The sequence below is a fragment of the Vitis riparia genome, chromosome 2 (genome assembly GCF_004353265.1).
Source record: "Vitis riparia cultivar Riparia Gloire de Montpellier isolate 1030 chromosome 2, EGFV_Vit.rip_1.0, whole genome shotgun sequence".
NCBI classification, from domain to species: domain Eukaryota; kingdom Viridiplantae; phylum Streptophyta; class Magnoliopsida; order Vitales; family Vitaceae; genus Vitis; species Vitis riparia.
The window spans coordinates 241,365-259,363 of record NC_048432.1 but is presented as its reverse complement, the minus strand read 5'-3'; the positions used below and the strand labels follow the sequence as shown (position 1 = coordinate 259,363).

At 38.7% G+C, this 17,999-nt stretch overlaps 2 protein-coding genes across 2 annotated transcripts; both read right to left on the bottom strand.

The window, feature by feature from the left end:
• Window positions 1–275: 275 nt before the first annotated feature.
• Window positions 276–3,426, bottom strand: LOC117928993 (upstream activation factor subunit spp27). The gene is made up of 2 exons (XM_034849170.1): window positions 3,077–3,426; window positions 276–509 (listed from the first exon to the last, which is right to left on the bottom strand). Exons 1-2 carry the CDS (start codon window positions 3,290–3,292, stop codon window positions 384–386), a joined length of 342 nt encoding a protein of 113 aa, XP_034705061.1. The 5' UTR covers window positions 3,293–3,426; the 3' UTR covers window positions 276–383.
• Window positions 3,427–5,372: 1,946 nt separating this feature from the next.
• On the bottom strand, window positions 5,373–17,430 carry LOC117933743 (uncharacterized zinc finger CCHC domain-containing protein At4g19190). The gene is made up of 6 exons (XM_034855265.1): window positions 17,101–17,430; window positions 8,978–9,120; window positions 8,706–8,831; window positions 7,703–7,904; window positions 6,552–6,666; window positions 5,373–6,459 (listed from the first exon to the last, which is right to left on the bottom strand). The coding sequence occupies exons 1-6, from the start codon at window positions 17,380–17,382 to the stop codon at window positions 5,744–5,746; spliced, it is 1,584 nt and encodes a 527-aa protein (XP_034711156.1). The 5' UTR covers window positions 17,383–17,430; the 3' UTR covers window positions 5,373–5,743.
• Window positions 17,431–17,999: the final 569 nt, after the last annotated feature.

Below are 17,999 nucleotides of genomic sequence, written 5' to 3'. Positions count from 1 at the left end.
AGGTACCTTCAAATCAATCGATTTATTGTCACATTTCCCTCAATTAGGCCAATAGAGACCTCTTTAGGGCTTAGAGGGGTGCACCCTCCTTGAGGTACCTTCCCAATAAGTAACTTGATCCTTGTGCCTAGACTCGGGTTTTTCAAAAACACGTTTTTCCATAAATATGGAGTCACTTCTTTAGGGGTAAAATAAAATAAGTGGCGACTCTGACTTTTCCAAAACTAATTTTTCACCAACAAAAGCGAGTCTCGTTGATCGAGTGGGAACACACGTGAAAATGCGGGTCCACACAAGGGTTACCCAAAGGAAAAATAAGTTTTTCAAATACAATTCTAACAACCCAAATAGATCATAAGAGTTCGGAAAAGGCAAGTCTAATATCAACCAGTTTTCACAAAATGGGCAGACAACAATTTCGCGATCTCTAGAAACCCAACCTTGTCTTTCCCATCAAATATGGTCTTCAACTTCTCATCACAACAAATCTCTTTCTTATTTGTAGGATTCTGCAAACATCATAGTTAGGTCATGCCAAGTAAATGAGAAGGATAAACAACATTGTCCCAAGAAAAATGAGAGAACTGGAAGGCATGCAAGTCTTTTAACTAGTTATCAGTTTGGAGGATCAACATGGGTTATTGCTGGCTAGTAACTTTAGAACAATGAAAAATGGAGAATGATAAACTTCTGAAAAATTCTGCTGTTTTAGGTATTTGAAATTTACAAGAAAGCATTTTCCAAAACTACATGTCTTTGACCCTCTAATCAAAACAGGTCTTAAATTACTTCAGAAGGAAACAGTAAAACCAATTTTGGGGCAGATTAATGTCTGAGGAAAATGAACTCTGTCTTTGAATGACTCAAATAGTTTTTTCGAAAACATTTTCCAAAACTAACATGTCTCCAACCCTCTAATCAAACAGGCCTCAAACTACTTCAGAAGGAAACAGTAAAAAAAATTTTGGGCCAGATTAATATCCAAGGAAAATGAACTCTGTTTATGAATGACTCAAATAGTTTTTTTTAAACTTGTACCATGAGCTTTCAGGAGATTCATCAGACAATTATTTTATTTTTTATTATGGTGAAAGCCAATGTATTGAAATACGAACTTTTCTGATAAAAATGCGACATAAAACATTATAGGCAGATCCTGCTCATGGGACTAAAGCTAATTATAATGTTGTTTTTGTATGTTATTGGTTCATTGGGTCCTGCAATCAGATACTGGGATTACACCTTTCTCTAGCAACAAAATGCTATTTATAAGTAAAGTGAGTATTAGTAGAAAAAAATCACAGGAATGTAACCTAGGTGCATAAGATGCATACATGGAACACAAAACTAAAAGGAAACAAACAAGAGGAAAGAGAGGGAGGGAGTATTTTTTGTGTACCCTTTTTCCTATTTTTTGTTTTGTGCTCTTTGTATATGACCCAAGTACTCTTGTGCGCTTTTAGCGTTTATTAATACACTCTCTTACTCGTCAAAAAAGAAAAAAAAAAGGGAAAAAGACAATAAAACTATCACCTTCCTATCTCTCACCGACCCCTGTATAACTCATGCTGTCAATAAACCCATGAAAGAGCAACTAAAGGAAAGTCATCCATGCTAACACCCTCATTCAGGCATCTATAAGGACAAATATGACATTCTGGTTAAAGGGTGTCCTACTGGCTTTTAATAGCTGAGGCAACCTCAGTAGGACAACCCCTTACCCCTTTGTTATTTAGGTGATGAAGAGAGGTGGTGAGGGCAAGGCAGCATAGCACTTACTGTATATGGGTGACATTATAGCCTTATCTGGGGCATAGAGAAAACACTTCAGGCAATGAAGGGGCATCCTGATTAGTTTTGAGGGAGTCTAGGATCATAATTGATTTGGATAAGAGAACACTGATTGGATCAGTTAGTTAAATAAGTAGCGGAGCTTGAAGGAAAGTTGACATGCTTTCCGGCTGTTTGCTAACTTCCTTATGACTTTGGTTCCTCCCTCCAAAGCAAAAGCCATGTGGAGTTCGAAATCGAGAGATTTAAGAGACAGGAGGGTGGATGGAAACATACAGAGTTTATCCAAGGGAGGTAACCTAACTGACAAGGAGCAAACTCTCCACTCTCCAGCCTTGTCATGTATTAAAAAATTTAGTATGAAGATTCTGAGGAATATAACTACTTCTCTTTGAAATTTCTTAGCAATTAAACTCGTCCTACCCCATCATTCAAAAGAACCAAATTTATTGTCAAGCCGTATATAAATTGATCCCAATGTTGGTAAGAAGGGGCCAGATAATGTTTAGAAGAACTTCCCCTGAGGAGGGGTTTGGATGAGAAGAAGAAACATCATTGATGGGCTGGAATGCAAGTTGACCTTTAGTTGAGGAGGAGACTGGGAACAATTGGATAAGAAAATGGCTTTGGAGGCTGTTGGCTTGTGATGAGCAAGTTTGCGAGTGTAGCACATAGCAGGGCAAGTTGACATTCATCAAACTCTAAAGTGAGCATATAGAAAGGGGATTGTGATAAAGCTCACCCCATTTTTAGTTCGGGTGGCAGATGGTTTCCTTTGGCATAGGACATGGGGCATAATGTGTGTACAAAAGGCAAGAAAAGAGGGCATTTTTTAGGGCAAGGAACTTCTCTTTCTCAACCCAAGGAGATAATGCTGAGCTCCTTTAGTTTATTTGGGCCTCATTAGGTGCCTTGCTGGTAAATTTCCATTATGCATCCAAAAATGAGAGGTTCAACCCAAGAATAGAAGTGTGAACATTCTTCTTTCTATAATCACCATTTATAAGTGCAAACCCCATTTCCGAGATAGGTTCCAATATTGGTTTTGAACATTATAGCTTGGCAGAGTCGAACCAAATTTGAACATAAGCAAGTGATTTGCGGTGACTATAGGAATAGTTGATTCATGAACTGGAGAGTTGAGAACATTGCTTTGAATGTAACGTCATGGAAATCAAGAAAGAATAGATAACAGAAGAAGCTACCCACTGAACATAACATGGCATTTACATGATAATAGCATAATGAAGAAGAAGAAGAAGAGAGAGGAATGGTAGGGGAGAACCTGGAGATTGTGGAGTTTGATGTGTTCCCAGACTTTCTTGATAGCAAGGGAGCGAGAAGCTTGAGGAACGCCTCCGAGAAACTTCCCCAGTTGAGGGGATACTGGAACCGGCTTGGTTATGCCACCGCCCTGCCTTGCCACTTTGGTGTTGGCGTTGGCATTAGCCTTGGCCGCTTCCATCAGAGCTCTGCATCCACCCAAAACCCTTGACCCCATTTTTCCTCCTTCGCTCTAAAACTAAAACCCCACACTCCCAAACATCAATATGCCTCAGCAGTAGGCCCCTATATTTTTTATGCTACTCTGTAGGGAGTAGGGGCTTGGGTGGGGGTTTCCCTCCATCCACTCAAATTTCAAACATCCAACTGCTGCCGTTCACTTCACGCTCTAATGCTTAGGGTTTCATTGACGGCGTTTTTCCAAAATAGGTCTTAAAAGTGAAAAAGAACGGACAATTGTGATTAACATTTGATTAGTATAATTTATATAATTAATAGAAATGATATAAGATGTTAAGAGATTAATATACCCTTCAAATTTTCATACATTACCTTTTAAGGATAGATGAACTAAAACACCCAATGATCTTTCATATAAACTTTTTTAAATTTTGGATTTTAACAATTTTCACACCACTATTCACACAACCATAATAATTCTATTTTAATTTTTCATTGTTTTTAATTTTTTTTATAAATAATTGAAAATCAGCATTATTTTCTATTTTAAATTATAAATAAAGAAAAATTATGTTAAAAAACTATTTTAAAAATACTTTCTAAAAAAATAGTAATATGATTTATATTTTTATATTTTCTTTTTGAAAAAACATTTGATTAAAAAATGAAAACTATTTTTAAAAATAAAATTTGAAAACGTACTATTTTTTATACTAAAAATAAAAATTGAAAACGTACTATTTTTTATATGAAAATAATAAAAAGAATTAAATTTTATTCATTGATTATCCATTTTTATTTTTTTCCATTAGTTATTTTAATAATAAAATTAAAATATATATATAATATGTTTACAATTAAACAAAGGAATTGGTCAATTATGTGTTTTTTGTGTAACTATTTTTTACAAGAAAAATAATTAAATTACTAAATTATATATATTTATTACTCTTTTTAATTTTATTTTCTTTATTTATTTTTTGTCTAATAGAAAATTTTAATATATCCATAAATAACAAAGTAATGGATTAATTGTGCACATTTTGATCTATTAATGGTTTTAAAAAATTGTTTCAAAAAATTAAATATCAAAATTTTCTACTATCTCAAATGTTAAAATTTCTAAAAGTAATATTTTAATATACGGGTAAATCTATGCTTTTTATGCACTATATTCTACTTTTAGTCTTTTATATAGAATTTTAAAAATTTTTAAAATAAAAAATAGCAAGTGTATCCAAGTTACCACTAAATTTTTGACTTTTTAAAATTAATTACTATTTATTTTTTTAAAATTATTTAAGAAGTCAAATATAAAATATAATTATGTTGACTTATTCTACATTAAAGGGGAGTATTCTTCATATTTTTAATTGTTAATTAGAACATTTTATAAAAGATATTTGAAAATAGCTTGAATTTATTTTTAGAAATTAGTTGTCTTTTAAAAACATAAATTCTCAATACTTTATTTTTTCTTAAAAGTCTGTGAATGTGAAAACTATTATCTCTTATAAAGAATATAAAACTATTTTTTTCAAGAACAATTTAAAAAAAAAAAAAAAAAAAAATCTCCCATCTTTCCTTTTATATGCATATAATGAAATAAATTTCTTTCAAAAAGTTGAAATGAAAATGTAGGGTTGGTAATGTTTGGTTGCTAGAAAATTGAAGGAAAATTTTAAGGGAAAGAAAATGAAGAAAAATAAAAAAATAGAATTATTTTTATAAGCTAATTCAAACTCATTTTAATTATTTTAACTTTTCAAAATAAAAATGAAATATTTGACAATGTATAAATTTCTAACTATTTTTAATTAATTATAATTATATTTGATTTTCTCTTATATTTTTTATATAACAATCAAACATGAAAAAAAAAAAAAAAATCATTTTTCTCAACTTTTTTTTTTCTTTCCTTATACTTTCCAAAATGAAAGTCACCTTATTCCCCTTTCACCATAGGCCATGACATTAAAAATGGGTGGGTCCATTTTTGTTTTCCTTGACTTTGAAGTAAAATCCACTTTGCAAGCAAGGCAGCATTTCAACCGGATGCCACCAAAGTTCTCGGACGCCAAATAGGCAAAACCCAATGTGTGTTTGACCATCATGCATGCCTACATAAAAAATACCACTCAAGATAATCACTGTGAAACATGATCTCCTTAATCAAGGACATGACCCATCAAATACAAAAACTACTTTTCATGAAAACATCAAGCAATACAGCATATGATCCACAAACAACTGCATAAACGGTTGACATCAGATTCTATGGGGTGACATACATGGGAAATGGTCCTGTTTTTGTGTGTGATTGTATCAGGGTACAAAACACCCCACAACATTCAATACAGCAGCTGTTTTCTCTGGTTTCCCCTCATCATCGCTTGCTCACTTCCATATTGGAAATTCATCAGAATGCTTCATTACTGGCTTTCAACTGTAAGGTTTAAGTAGGATGGGCACCTGTTCTGATGAAGAATCAGTGATGATGGGAATGATGATGGCGATGATGGTGTTTACCTCTAAAATGCCTATCAGGGTCAATATTTTCAGATGGATTCCTGTCAGAATGCTTGTTTCTGCTCTTTTTGTGATGCCTATCAAACTGTGAGTTGTCGGATGAACTGGAGTAGTCGCTATTTCTCTTCTTCTTATAATTGTAAACCTTATTTGACCTCTTCCCATCATCCCCTGGATTATCTGAACTGGATTCAGAATGATTTCGCCTCTTCCTATATTTGTCATCTTTCTTTGGCCTCCTCTTCTCATTGTCATCAGAATTGTCTGATGAACAGGGTTCAGAACGATTTTGTTTTCGCTTCTTGTTCTTATATATGTTATCTTTCTTTGACCTCCTCTCTCTATCATCCTCTGAATTTTCTGACAAACTGGATTCAGAATCATTCTGCTTCTTCTTCCTATATTTGTTATCCTTCTTTGACCTCCTCCCCCCATAATCCTCTGAATCATCATCTGATGAACTAGATTCAGAATGATTTCGTTTCTTCTTCCTATGTTTGTTATCCTTCCTTGACCTTCTCTCTGCTTCATCCTGCTGAGGATCCTTTGGCTGACTGCTGGTTGGTGATGATGGCCTCTTGTGCTTACCTTTTTTTGAGGACTTCCTCTTCTTAGGTTTGCTTGATGAGAAGTTGGTCAGCAACTCAGGAATGATATTCCCCCCGCTAAGGAATCCTAGAAATCAAATGGAAATAATGGTCAGTGACCGTCCAAAAGATTGAATACAAATCAAAGAAAAAATTACTGCAATAGGAAAAGCTTTTTACCTCCATACTCATCAAATATATCCTCGGAAACTATTTGCTGGTTGGGATCATCTGGTTTAAAACCTCCACGGGGAGGACTAATTCCTGGTTTTTGCTTCAGCTCCCATTTCAGAGGCTGCAAAAGAAACCAAAAAGCAGCCAATGTGACAACAATAAATATTATTGTCAAATCATGATGGTTGGAGCCCCTAATTGCATCAAGTGTACACCAGTACATTCTGAATCTGTCAGTGATCCCATTATCATAAACAAAAGATGAAAAGAAACTAGCAAGATGCTTGTGTGCTATATATAACACTGAGGTACTAAATTAAAAATAATAATAATTATTAGATGTCATAGGCACAAATGCAAAATCAAATAAGAAATTAAAATAGTAATGTATAAGGGTAATTGTAAAAGGAGCGGAGATAAAAGATGTCACTTCAAATGGAGAATAAGCATCCATGACGTAGGGGAAGAAACAAATCTGACTGGCCAAACCAAGAATACGGAGGAAGTTAAAATTAGAAAATTAATGAAAATTGATAGGACTTTAACACTTAAGTGGGAATTTTATACACTCAGTAAGTCAGGGGCTTTGGCCCCAAAAAAATTGTGTATCTTTGATGGAAATTGTGGATAACAAGCTCTAAATTAAAGCTAATATATATATATATATATATGAAGGAGTTTTAATAAAAATTTGATAGGCGAGTTAAAAATAAAATAAAATAAAACTAAACTAATACAATTTTGTTTGTTCATGTAAATAATTTCAGCAATTACAGAAGAAAACGATCACCCTAAACAAGAAAATCAAGTCCAATAAGAAAGAAAGGAGAAGGAACTCCTGCTCTTCCCACAACATAACTAGCTATTTATCATATTCCTCGTATAAGACTGCTTTCTCATATATTTATAAATGTTCTCATTTTATTTCTATTTTAATTATTTGAAATATCTAAACTAAAAATCAAGTAGTTTAAAATCCATGTCACAAGACATAAGCCAAGCCTTCCCTAGGAACAGGTTCAAATACCTTATCTACCAATTCCATTAACGATACAAGGGATCCAACAAAGGTTTGAATTAAATTTTTTATGGAGAAATGTGAGTTGTAACACCCCATTAATTTCACTTCCATAATACCAGCACAATATAGCACCAACCTCACTAGTATCTGTATGAGCAAGGATAGCAGTTAAAGGGTCATCTCTTTTCAATCGACTCTCTTCATTGGGCATAATAACATCCTTCAATGGACATTCACGATCACCGCTTTGGTGACCATAATTTCCACATCTTACACATTTCACATTGCGCACTTCAACCCCAAATGGTTTAACCCTTGCAGGAACACCTGTCTCCAGTCTGAAACACATTATCATTATCAAAACCACAAGCATGTGAGTGTTTGCTACCATATGAGAGTATTTCCAAAATATCTATGAAAATAGTAGTAATTAAATATAACCCAAAAACCACTATAACTAAAGAGAAGCAGAAAGTTGAAGCTTTCAAAGTCCAGAAATCTGAGGAAGATTCGTAAAATGTATCAATAATCACCCTCAAGGTTTTAGTATAGCATTTTTCACCACCACTCAGCATGTTCTAGTACTTTCAATTCTTGAAATAGAGTCCAAAACATGAGGTAACAACTAAATCAGATTTGTTATTTTCAACCTCGTAAGATGACTGATTTCATAGGTAGTATTAGTATGTTGCATATCAAAAGTCAAACATTTCAGATTGTAAAAAACACAGGGAGTTTAAAAATCAGAAAAGTTTCCTCTGATATTTCACCCATTTTGGAAAACCTCAATATCATGGATATCGATGGCCATGTATGCAAGGACAAGCAATTTGCATGACAAATCCTTCATAAATTCATTAATGATGCAGCTGATGCAATAGCTGTTTTTGCTCCATTTCTGGCTCATAGACCTAATATTTCTTGAGTTCCAGAGAGCATGGTAGTCAATCCAATTAAGTTTAACATGTAGTCAATCCAATTAAGTTTCTATTTCAACGGCTCAGAATTATGTTATTCATCTTGATTCTAGAAGTTACAAATGTCAACAATCTGTTCATGCCTTAAACCATTATAAGTATGCAACATGAAAAGGGCACCTAATACTTTTACAAATGAACAATAGAATCATTTGGACACACCTTGGTGCATTTTTGAGGACTTCAAATTCTTCTTCAGTTGGCAGAGGACGACCAAACACATCTTTGGGCCGTGGTTTCTTCCTCTCTTCTCCAGGATGATTTCTACCAGCCACGGATTCGGCTAGCCTACGGGAAGAAGCACAAGTATTACTTTTAGTTTAACCAGCTTTTGGAGTGATAACAAAAAACATCATTCCTTTTTTCTTAATTGGGGAAGTCATTCACTTCCACAAAAAAATAAAGTTAAAAGAAGATGGTATGTGTATTGGTACATTGCAGTGGAAGGGCCATCATGGGAGGGGCTATCCTGCTCTAGCCTTCTCCTCTCATCAGCAATTTCAGCAGCTTTAGCACTTTCTGCATTAAAACCAGGTGGGCGAACATACATGAAACTAACAGCCTTCATCATCTCCACCTGTATATATGAAAAAAGTAATTAAATTTTTTTTTTGATAAGCAATCGAATATATTAAAGAAGGCTTAGAAGCCGCAAAGCATACAGGGAGTATACGAGGCTACTATGACCCCTCAAACAAAAAACAAAACAGCCCAACCCCTAATTGGAGGCTAACCACTCCAAGAAACCTATTAGGGAATTCGACTCCATATCAATGTACACTTTAGCCCAACCCCAAATATTGTACACAAACGAAGTTTTTAACTTCTGAAAAGCCAACACTCCCCCCTTAAAAGCAAGTCTATTCCTCTCCTTCCATATTGTCCAAAAAATGAATAGCGGGATGGATTTCCACACTTTTTTCCTTTTTCTCCCCACAAAAGAGCCTTTCCAACTACTAAGAACCTCCTTTATAGATTTTGGAAAGACCCACTGTACACCACACAACGCAAGAATGATATCCCACAACCCTTTTGCCACTGTACAATGTATTAAGATATGATTAATCGTTTCCTCTTCACACCCACACAAGAAACACCGGTTAGGGAATTGCCACCCTCTTCTCTGCAGCCTATCCAAAGTGAGAACCTTCCCTCAAATAGCTTCCCAAGCAAAAAAAACAATTTTGGTTGGAACTTTGTCCACCCAAACATTGCTATGAGGGAAATCCGCTCCTTTAGTATTTGCCAACACACTATACGCTTTCTTGACTTTAAACAACTTGTCCTCTCCTTTCTTCCAAGAAACCGAGTCTTCCTCCAAATATACTCTATAATCCCTCAACTCAACTAATAGATTGCCCACCAAACCCAACTCCCAATCATTAAAGTCCCTTAACAGCCTTAAATTCCACCCTCCTTGATCCAAATTCTAATCTCAATATTCCTCCATTGTGACATTCCTTTGGGCAGCCATGGAAAAGAGGTCCGGGAAGCCTTGGGACAGCACATTGTTTCCGCACCAAGGATCTGTCCAAAACCTTATTTTATTGCCTTTTCCCACCTTGAACACCATATTTTCCCAACACCAAGCAGACTCCTTCAAGATCTCCTTCCAAACTCCAACTCCAAACACCCCATTTGCCTTCCTTGTCCTCCACCCAAACTCCTCTTGCCCATACTTAGCCTCAAGCACTTTTTTCCAAAGCTCCTCCTTAGCACGTGCAAATCTCCAAATCCATTTGCCTAGAAGAGCTTTGTTCAAACAAGCAAGCTTCCTTAACCCCAACCCTCCCTTTTCTTTATCCGCGCACACCACCTCCCATTTGACTAGGTGAGCCTTGTTCCCCCCATTGGCTCCTCCCCACAAAAAGTCTCTTTGAAGCTTTTCAAGCCTTCTTGCCACTGATTTAGGCATACGGAAAACCGACATTTGATACAAGGGGATGCTGGCCAGCGTGCTCTTTATAAGAGTAATTCTCCCTCCTTTGGACAAATATTGGCGTTTCCAGAGGGCAAGCCTCCTCCTCACTTTCTCCCCCACCCCATCCCATACGGAAGAGGCCCTATTAGACGCCCCAAGGGGCAGCCCCAAATAAACAGTAGGTAGCTGTCCCACCCTACACCCAATTTCAGCAGCCATTTCAAGCACCCCTTCCACCTCCCCTACCGGAATGACCATACTTTTGTCCAGATTAATCTTTAATCCTGAGGCTGCTTCAAACCAAAAGAGGATCCAACTCAAATACAACAAAGACTCTTTTTTTGCCTCGCAAAATACAATTGTATCATCCGCAAACAGAAGATGAGAAATATTGACGGCCTGCCCTCTTCCTCTCCATATCCTACAGCCATAGATGAACCCCCCTTCAACGGTCCTCGTGATAAGCGCACTTAGAACTTCTATTCCCATGACAAATAAGTAGGGGGAAAGGGGATCCCCTTGCCTTAGCCCTTTTGTACTTGAGAAAAACCCAACTGGAACCCCATTCACCAGCACTGAATACTTGACAGTGGAGATATAGCTCCACATCCATCCTATCCATTTTGGCCCAAAGCCCATCTTTTGCATGACCTTTAGCAAAAATTGTCAATTGATGCTATCATACGCCTTCTCAATGTCCAATTTACAGATTAGACCTTTCTCTCCCCTTTTTTGCTAAGAGTCTATTACCTCATTTGCGATTAGGGAGCCGTCAAGAATCTGTCTCCCTTTGATGAAAGCATTCTGATCAGGAGAAATCACCTTTCCTATAACTTTTTTAAGCCTATTGGCCAGCACCTTAGTCAATAATTTATACAATCCCCCAAGCAAACTGATTGGCTTGTAGTCACCCAAGTCCTCCACCCCCCCTTTCTTCGGTAACAAGACCAAAAAGGTATGATTTAGGCTCTTAATGAAGGAGTTTTGTTCATGGAACTCCTTGAACAAATCCAAGACGTCCTCCTTGACAATCTCCCAACATCTTTGCCAAAAGGCCACTGTGAATCCGTCCGGACCCGAGGCTTTGTCCCCATTCATCCCCATTAACGCTGCATAGATCTCAACCTCAGAAAATGGAAGCTCAAGGGCTTCCGCTTCTGAAAGGCTGATCTGCTTCAGCAAAAGACCCCCTATATCCGCCTTCCAACTCAAGTTTTCCGAGAGGAGTTGCTAATATGCATTTGCAATTCCTTCCCTCACTTCTTGTTCCTCTGTAATCCTCACCCCATTTATCTTAATTTTATCCAGGGCATTGACTCTCCTACGGGCATTGGCCATGCGGTGGAAAAACCCCGTGTTCCTATCCCCTTCCCTTAGCCATAATTCCCTTGATAGCTGTCTCCAGTGCACTTCTTCCATCGACACCCACTTTGCATAATTCTCCTTAGCTTCCTTTTTGTGACCTAACTCCTCCTCTGTTAAATTTCTCTCTTCTTCCACTAAATCCCAACGCTCCACTTGCTGAAGAGCTTCAACTTTGTTTTTCTCCAATCTTCCAAAAACCTCCTTGTTCCAAATTTTTAAGTTTTGTTTCAATCCCTTTAGCTTAGCCGCTAACCTGTAGCTTGGCCTGCCTCTAACCACTATCCCTTGCCACCACCCCTCTATCAGCTCTTTGAACCCCTCAGCTTTGAGCCACATATTTTCAAATTTGAAAGGGGACGGGCCTCTCCTTAGCCCTCCTCCCTCAAGCAGAACCGGGAAGTGATCCGATGTTGGACGGGGCAATCTTCTTTGATGAACCCTACTGTATTGGTCTAGCCAACTGGGAGTCGCTAGGAATCTATCCAACCTGGCCCACGATTGATTATTGAGCCTCCCACTCCAAGTGAAAGATCCCCCTTGCAATGGGACATCAACTAGCCCTAAATCAACTATGATCTGGGCAAACCTCCTCATAGCTAATGTAATCCTCCCATTTCTACTTCTTTCAGCTTGGTACAGAGTTGTATTGAAATCGCCTCCTAAGCACCATGGCTCCTCCCACAATCCTCTAATTGCCCCAAACTCCTCCCACAAGCACTCCCTATCTTCTCTGGAGAAAGGCCCATAGACCCCCGTGAACACCCAGATTGCTCCATCTCCCACATTCCTGAATCCACAGGAGATGGAAAATTGGCCTCTTCCACCCCCAACATCTCCAGCGATCTTTTGTCCCAACAAATCAAGACACCCCCTGCCGTCCCCATAGCATTCAACACCTTCCATTCAAGAAATCTCCCCGGCCCTAGACTCCTCACCACCTCTTCAGACATAACTTGCATCTTTGTCTCTTGAATACAGAACAGATCCACCTTTTGATTTCTGATAACTGACTTAATTACTTTCCTCTTGGATCTATCATTCACTCCCCTCACATTCCAACTCAAGATTCTTAAATTCATTGGACAACTGCACTCTGGTTCCCTCTACCCTGGGTAGGGCCTTTCTTCTTAGTGTCCCCCTCATAGTTAACAGAGCACTCCAGTCTCTTAAGCTCCCTTTCAAACCTTGAGGTCTCCAACAGACCATTACCTACAATCTTCTCTCTCCTTTTCCTGATTTTGCCCAAAAAGCTCAGGATTTCCTTCTCCAGACCTTCCGTTGAGAAACCCAGAAAGTGACTGAATTTAACCAGGCTACTCTCCTCCCAGTTAAGCTGATCTTCCTTTCTACCCTCTTGGAAATCCGTTTGGTCTACAGTCCACCCCGAATTTCTTCCCAGAGGGTCGACACTGTTGACCTCAACCAAGTCCCAACAGTCATCCCTTCTCATATGTTCTTCTGCACTTGGTCTTCGTGACCCACTTCCAATCAGAATTCCCTCCCTTCGCACCCCAGAATGGTCGTAACACTCCCTCTCCGGAGTTCAACCAAAACAAAAGAGATTAGAAGAGGAAGACCCTTGTGCCCTGAAACCCCCCAGTTTTACATCTAAACCATACCTCGCAGCTTCCTCCTCTAGCATCCTTTCTGCCCTCGGATGGTTTAGATCCGGCTGCTGCCTTCTCCCCATTTCTTCTTCTCTGCATCTGACGAACTCTCTCTCCAGGTTGTCGTCTTTATTATGACCGTTGGAGCCAGAGGGAAAGGCTTTTAAAAGGAGCCCACTGTCCATGAGATGGGCCTGGGATAAGATGGCTTTCCCCTTATGAAGATGGCCCAGACCAGAGCCTGCAGCCCGCCCCGAGCTTCTGGGTTGCCGCGGCCCAATTTGATCCCCCTTTGAGGCTTCACTTCCTGATGGCAATGAGGGCCCAAAAGCCCAATTCAACTCCCGGCCTGGAACCGCGGGCCCAGTCTTCGATCCGGGGCCCTGCAACAAGCCCACTTGCGTCTGTGAGCCCATTGCAGCGGAGCCCACGTCCTGCGTCAAACGACCAGTCCCGTCCTCCAACTGATGCTGCGCCTCGAACCCCGCACACGCCATCTCCTCCACTCGCGACCCGGCGCGTGAATCTTCATCACCTCTAACCTCCCCTCTTGGACGACTCCACAGGCCACGCTTCCTCCCCTCTTCCTGCCTTAACGATGGCACCGCCTCCCACCATAGGGTTAGGATATATGTCATCTCTTCAACCCCTATCTCCATCGAGCCAGGGATATTCTCGCCGTCCGATCTAACCAATATCCTAGCCCACTGCAAATCCTCCATGCTCTTCGTCTGTGGGTCAACATCTAAAAACCCACCGCACGCATCTCCCACCCTTCTCAACACCGACGGGACCCATAGCGAAATTGGGAGCCCCAATATCCTCACCCACACTTCCTTTCTTGCCTCACCTTCTTCCAAACAACCCGATCTTGGATTCCAACGCTCCAAGTCCAATTGAACTCCTCCCACCGCCTTATTACCAAAGAGAAGAACCCGCCTTGCTTCTTCCGCAAACTCTAATTCCAATAGTACTCGTCCTTTTCCCAGACTTGCCATCCCCATCTTGCCTTTCAGTCCCCAGGCCTTTGCCATTTCCCAACCCAAGTTTTCCAAATCTTCCCCTTTTGCATTGCTAGGGCTCCAACTTCCAATCAGGCAATACTCCAGCCTACTAAGGTTTCTACTTAACTCCTCCCGTTCCACCTCTACTCGAATGTTATTGGACCCCTTATTCCCCCAACCCTTCACTGTGTCCGCAAATGACCTTCCCTTCACCATATCCGAACTCGACCTTCCCAGTGCCCTCACTTCTTCTTGTTGTTCCTTTTTGTCAATGCTGATATCCATCTGACGAAGAGCCTCCACCATCGCCGTCCATCCCCCTTGTCCCCTTTGCCCTTCGGGATACATATACTGTATCTCTTCAACTCCAAATCGACGACCCCTAATCGCAAAAAGCAACCCGCCCTGTTAGTAACACACACCAGGGAGAAGCTTCTCCCCTTCTCCTTCCAGCCCTTTTCCCATCTTCCTTCCTTCACATCCTCGATGCACTGATGTAGGCCTTCCATGAACAGCCCTACGCTATTCAACCCCATTCGCACCCAAGACGACACCCCTTTCTTACTTTCCGTTATGATTATTAGGGTTTTTCCTCCCCTCTCCACCATTTCCAGCTCAAAGGTCTTGGACTCCACCCCAAAACTGCTCGTCTTCCTTTTCCTCCTATTCTCCACGCGACGAACATTCTCACCGCTGGCAGCCTCTCTCGCTCTCTCGCTCATTGTTCTTTTCCAGATCAACTATTTTTTGGCAACTTTTCTAATAAATCACTGATTTTTCATCTCTATTGCCAATGAAAAAAAAAAAAAGTAATTAAATTGACACTAGTATAACATTATTTGATACTTGAAAGAAGCATGTTTTGCTATAATTCATGGGATCATATTCAGACACAATTTTTTATTTTTTATTTATTATTTATTTTTTTTATAAATAAGAGAATATATTAAAAGCATCAAAAGAACTAGCGCACAAGAGTACACTAGACGTATACAATGAGGGCCAAGAAAAGATCAACCAAAAAAAATATTCAAGCATCATTTACAGGATGTTTATTTTCTAGATAGTTAACAGTCAATAGTTTTCCTAAACCTATTCAAGAATTCTCCTACCTGATCTTCCTCATTGTCAATTTGGTTATGTGCTGAGAAGAGATCAACCAAAAAAACAAATTCAGACATAATTTGCAGGATGTTTGTTTTCTAGATAGTTATCAGTCAATATTTTTCCTAAACCCATTCAAGTATTCTCCTTGAACAGGTTTAATACCTCATCTTCCTCATTGTCAACTTGACCAATCCATCCAAACTGACACAATGGAAGATTTCTTCCTCATTTATCATTCTAATGACGCTACAGTTGTTTTGTTGTGCACTTTCTCTCGAATGACTGCTACTGGACTTGGTTTTGTGTAATTATAATGGATTACAAGAGAAAAACAAATTGCATTTCATTGAAGGAACCATCATAAAACCTGAATCCTAATCAAAATTCCATCAATGATAAGAGATATAATGATTTGGTTACTCCATGGATAACTCACTTAATTTCTAGTGACTCAGTCAATAACATCTTATATGCTGAAATTTGGTCAGATCTATTAAAACAAATAAAAATTAGCTAGCTGCACCGCCCTTAGAAATTGAAGCAAAATACACATGCATGTGGACAACACAAGTCTTCTGTCAGTGTATTTCACCAAACTTAAATGTTTTGGAATGACTTTTTTTTCACCAGCATCCAACCTTGATATGCTGGGCATAGTAAAGCTGCCACTGGACTTGAACAGCAAGACCATGTTACGGACTTTCTCCACAGTCTCCATAACCAATATTCCTCTCTTAAAAGTCAGATCTTCCTGTGGATCCTTTCACCCCATGGACAAAATCCAATCTTTAGTGCATCAAGAGAGAAGCAATAAGTACTTCACAAGTCTGGTTCTTTCTTACCAAATGTTATAGCTCTCACTGCCTTCAAGAATTTTAGCCCAAAAGGTGGCAATAGGATAATAATACTGATAATCAAAGGAAAGACAAATTTTTTGTAACCACAATAGACATATTAAAGCAAATTAATACAAATTACGTGCGATTTTCCTAAAAAACCGGATGCCAGACCTAGACATCAAGGCAGCATTCAGCACCCGCAAAGCAAAGGCTTTCCTGGTTTCTCCACGCACAACCATTGCACTTTTGGGCAATAAAACAGTTCCATCACCACTTATTACTTAGAAGCAATGTAAGAAATCAACATGGCACACAATTTTCTTACAAAATGGTTGATTTTTCACACTGCACTTGGGTGTAAGTTTTAACTTTTAAGTACTAAATTGATAGAAAATCCTTTACCATTATTCTTTGCACAGTTAGAACTCTATACGATTGCTGATAATGGTAGTGGGTTTTATAAGAATGAATCCAAGAAAGTTTTCAAATAACGTTTTAGGCTGAATGTGTTCTCCCTAGTACACATTTGATAAACAAACCCCAACATACATTCTATAAGGTAAATCCCCTTCCAATTAAAGCCAAGTAATTCAAATTTGTGTGTAGCTGTTTAGTTGAAGAGATTATGTTTGCTCGGGTTAGGGCTGCATCAGATTGATTGATGAAAGAAAAAAAAATTACACCAGAAATATAATAATAAAAGGGGTAATTTACCTTTTCCTTTTCTTTCTTGGAGATAAGAGCGGTCTGGCGGAAGAATTCTTGCTCCTGAGCAAACTCTCTGGCCACTTCCTGGGCACGACGGTCCCGCTGGGCGTGGGTCTGCTCTGCGATCCACTTGCGGCGTTGGTTTGGGTAGGAGAGTGGGTGCCATGGCTTCTGGTTGAGGTAGGAATGGCTCCACGCAGTGCCCGCCTTGTCCTTGTAATCAACTTCACCCCCCTTGTCGGACAGCCTCTTGCTCAGCCTGATTCCTCCTCCCTCCTCCTCCTCCATCTCTCTTGCTCCTCTATTTTCTTGTTTATTTAATTTTTGGACATCTGATTCTGACCCTCGACGGCTCGACCCATTCGATTTAGATTCACTATTTGGTTAATACTCCTTTCTCTTTTCTTTTTTTAATTCAACCACCCTTTTTTTAGGTCCTTGCAAAATTGCGAATTTAGGGCTAAGGAGAGTTTTAATTAATAAATAGTAAATACACCTTAAAGACGTCATAGGGTATTATTGTATACTACTCTAAAACTTCTGTTTATGATTAAGGTGTGCTCTATAGTCTATATACATTTCTTATCTTTCGTTTTTTAAAATAAAAAATAGCTTAATTTTTAAACATTTTTTCTTTTAAATTGGAGCTTTTATATTTTAAATAAGATTTCATATCATTTTTTGTTTTAAAAAATACAAAACAAAAAATATATTCAAACAATACCCAATGATTATAAAATTTATGGAAAGGTTCTCCTTAGCCTTCATTAGGGGTGCAACTTAGACTCATTAGTACGACTTAACGCTAACCTAACCCAACGCAATGTTTGCCTAGGTTTGGCCAAACATTTTCATTACTCAGATTAAGTTTGGGTTAAGTTTTTTTAACTTCAACTTAATTTGGG